Source organism: Chenopodium quinoa, unplaced genomic scaffold (genome assembly GCF_001683475.1).
Source record: "Chenopodium quinoa cultivar QQ74 unplaced genomic scaffold, ASM168347v1, whole genome shotgun sequence".
In the NCBI taxonomy this organism is placed as follows: domain Eukaryota; kingdom Viridiplantae; phylum Streptophyta; class Magnoliopsida; order Caryophyllales; family Amaranthaceae; genus Chenopodium; species Chenopodium quinoa.
In genome coordinates this window covers 425-4,138 of record NW_018742896.1, presented here as the reverse complement: position 1 = coordinate 4,138, position 3,714 = coordinate 425, and the positions used below count along the sequence as shown (strand labels likewise).

General features: G+C 35.9%; 1 protein-coding gene across 1 annotated transcript; it reads right to left on the bottom strand.

Annotated features, from left to right (window-relative positions):
- Window positions 1–2,101: 2,101 nt before the first annotated feature.
- LOC110726962 (non-specific lipid-transfer protein-like 1) lies at window positions 2,102–3,159 on the bottom strand. The gene is made up of 3 exons (XM_021906502.1): window positions 2,840–3,159; window positions 2,644–2,704; window positions 2,102–2,530 (listed from the first exon to the last, which is right to left on the bottom strand). Exons 1-3 carry the CDS (start codon window positions 2,969–2,971, stop codon window positions 2,346–2,348), a joined length of 378 nt encoding a protein of 125 aa, XP_021762194.1. The 5' UTR covers window positions 2,972–3,159; the 3' UTR covers window positions 2,102–2,345.
- Between the last annotated feature and the right edge of the window lie 555 nt (window positions 3,160–3,714).

The following is a 3,714-nucleotide window of genomic DNA, read 5'->3' as shown; positions in this document are numbered from 1 at the left end:
TAAGGTTGCTTTAAACTAAGTTACCTTTAAGCTTCTAGTATTATGTATCTATGTAATTTGTATATATATGTACTACGTATTCAGAACAAAGGCAATGACTAGGATCAATCCTAGGTGTCAGGTCATGTTTGAAAAAAGATGATGCACTTATATTCATCCTCTTATAATTTGGTTTTTATTGCTCTCTCAGTTTAAATTGTACCCCTAATTTAAGGGGTATCAATTAATTCCCCTAACCTAGGGGTATCAATTAGCCATCCATACTTCCAAATCTAACCAAAGAATACATATTTTGCAACCCACAAGCAAGAATCAATATAGTGAAAGGAGAGAGGGGGGGGGGGGGGGAATCCTTATAAACATCGCTGAATAGCATTTAGAAAAATATACAAAATTACGATTACCTGTCATAAATCAGCATTCTGACTGGACTGAAACTTCTACTACTAGCTGCAAGCTAAGCTAGCAAGTAGGCTTGATGTACACATGACTTTTGTCTAGTTGAATTCATGTTTCTATGCCTTCTGATGCCCCAGAGTTTTGCTAGTGGGCTCTGGAACTCTTTTTGTCCAAGATAACCAACCAAGAATAGATATCAAACACACTTCAAATTCCAATACGAAGTTAATCACACTAAGATCTTCAGAAAAGATTCCAGATCTTTAGGGAGGTCTGATAATTTCCAGAAACCTCTTCCATGATTATATGACACTTCAAGTGTGGCTATTACAGGAAGATATGAAATGACTAGATCAGTTTTGTCAGTTTCATCTGAAAGAAAACATCCAGTATTTGACATCTTTTTTTTCACCCTGATTATTTAGAGGATCCACCAACCAACGAGCCCAAAATCAGTATCACATACGCTGTAGTAGACTGCAAGGGTCACCCTTGGCACACTTTAAAGCATTTCTTATGACATCCAATAATAAAACAGAGTCTATTCCTTATTTCCTTCACGCCGGAAAGATTCAGGGTTCAGATTCCTTCCTGTGATGTCAGTATACCCAGTTGTTCTATAACAAAAATACTGCAACTGACAAATTACATATAATTGCAAAAGGAAGAAATACAAATGCGACACTATGAGCTATATGGGAAAAGTACATAAACTCACAAACTAACAATTTGTTCAGATGTGGGTTAGAAAGAAGAGGTGAAGAGGGAAGTAAGGGTTTATTTTCCATCAATAAGATGATGGGGAAGCCAAGGGAAGGTGTGAGGAGTTGATTTTCCTTCTCTCTAAAATGAACTATATTTCTTTCCAAAGTTGCAGAATTCAAGGAAAAATCTTATCTTTCCTTCCCTTCCCTTCTCTCCCATGTTTCTGTCTTCTTCCCATTCTCCCTAAAATTAAAAATCCAAACACATTAAAGATAGATGGATGGATCTAATTCTAAAAGCAGGACTAGCCTAAACTAATAGCACTGACAAACAGCTTATTGTAAGGGAAAATTCTGAAGACAATTGAGCAAACTTAATTCTTACCAAGGCAGACGATAGGAAGAACTGAAAACAAAAGTAATTATGAATCACTAATGAAAAATGTTACCTGTTTCTGCCTGGCAATTTACTGAACAAGTGTCGTGCTAAATGCCTAAATCTCAACTACTGTCGCAGCAGATTCTTGTCTCCTGCAAATCCAAGGCCTACACCACAGCATTTGACAAAACGTCTCTCCTATCTCCGATCCTGTTTTTTCATTCAACAATGCTCAAGAATTGCACCAATTTTTCAGACTCAGGCCAGCTAGACTGCTTGAGTCCCCACCAGCAACATCAGCCTGATCACAATCTGGTATAAACAATGTCTATGTACTACTCCATAAATGACTACTGGGAAACGGAACTTGAATGGCATATATCATATCATAGTCTCATAGATTCATAGGTCCATGACATACACAAGAACCAGATGGAAGTGCCAGTGCAGTAGTGCACTCAGTTTGCATTTCATCTACCACTCAGTTATAGGAAACACAATCCATAAGTTTACACACAACTGCTGCAATAAAAATGCCCATAGAAGCTCAAACTAACAAACGTCACAAAATGAACAATGTACACAATTACTAAAAGGAATTGAAGCTAAATCACAGATGTGATAATTAAGACAATTTTTATTCGCTAGCAAAGTAGCAAGTACAGAAAATACCACAAATTTTAAAAAGAATCAGGAATCTAATAAACAACAATGAATTCCCTGATTCTTAACAGAGATATTCCCTAAACTATATAAGTATTGGCACTTTTCTTATGCTGTTTCATTTTTTTCTTTTTTTTTTTTTTTTGTTTTTTCAATGGCAATCCAGAACCATACTCTTGCATTCGAAAAGACGGAATGGATCACATCTTAGAAGGCTTAGGGAATATATCAGGAGTGAATTTCTGGGCAGCACTAATACTACCCTTAATCTTCATTGCACCCCTCATAAAAGCAATTTGAGGGTTCATTTTCCCTGTTGCAATCTTAATGAAATCTTCATCCTTGAATGAAAATGTTGCATCTGGCTTTCCTCCTTCAAAAGCACCTGAATTTCAAAAAACCCAACAAATTTTTACATAATTTGATAAAATTAACAATCAAAATTCAAAGATTTTAGTAACCAAATAAAATAACAAAGTTTGATCAGGAAACCCTAACCTTTCTTAACCTCTCCTTTCTTAAGATCAACAGTATAAATCACCTCATTAAAACCCAATTTCTGCCAATTAAGGAAACCCCACATCAATAAAACTAATCAAATTACTGCAAATTCAATAAACTTAGGCAAATCACAAGAAATTATCATAAAATCAACAAAAATGAACAACAAAAAAAATGAAAATAATTAATTTACCTTGGGGGCGATGTGGAGCTGATAAACGAGGCCAATTTTCTTGGTGATCTCTTTCCCAGCATCAGTGGTGAGGTGGGTTTTCATCTGTTCCAAGAAAGCGTCGGACTTTAGCTGCTGATCAGAGTCTGCCATCTTCGTGTTCGACGAAATGCCTCAATGAAGTGCAATGCAAGATATTACCGTGAGAAAGGAAGAGCGCTAAAATTAGGGGGAAAGCGGTGGTTGTAAGCATTAACTGCCCCAAAAAAGAAGGGATAAATGCACGAACTACCAGGGGGAAGGCGATAATTGCACGCATTCCTAACTGTCCTAGGTGTATGATTAGTATCTTCCTTCTTGTCCCGTTGTCCGTGCTTTAATTCATGGCGAGTCAAGTCGAGTTCACCAGGTACGATCTGAACCGAGCCGAGCCGAACCAAGCTGAGAAAAATCGTGTTTATATTTTTAAGGATTATCTCAACATCATGTATGAGTTATGAATAGGTATATAAACAATGTTTTAGCAATAGAATTATGTCATACTTAAATAGTTATTCAAATAACATAGATACCCCCATTTAATGATCACCTATTTAGTCGTCTCTTTAAGTTTATCACGTATATGTTAGGTTGTAAGAGATCACAACTTTACTCATACAACCATTCCATTTAGCGGCTAATGAGACAATAAGTATAGAGATTATATACTTGTATTATAATAGTTTGTTCTTTTTTATTTTAGCCCCACCATCTTTCTCTCTTAGCTATTCTATTCAACCAAAAAAAAAAAACCTCAATATTGCAAGCAAAAGAGGACGGAGGGAGTAGTACAATTTGTAATACGATAATGAGACAATAAGTATAGAATAATGTGTTTAATACTTTCTCGGTTAATT

Bases quoted from the DNA above. Each gene is read 5' to 3' on its own strand.
- LOC110726962 (XM_021906502.1), bottom strand. From the start codon at position 2,971: ATGGCAGACTCTGATCAGCAGCTAAAGTCCGACGCTTTCTTGGAACAG. The intron at 2,705-2,839 runs GTAAATTAATTA...CTTAATTGGCAG, and splicing joins AGCTCCACATCGCCCCCAAG to AAATTGGGTTTTAATGAGGT. The intron at 2,531-2,643 runs GTTAGGGTTTCC...TTTGAAATTCAG, and splicing joins GAAAGGAGAGGTTAAGAAAG to GTGCTTTTGAAGGAGGAAAG.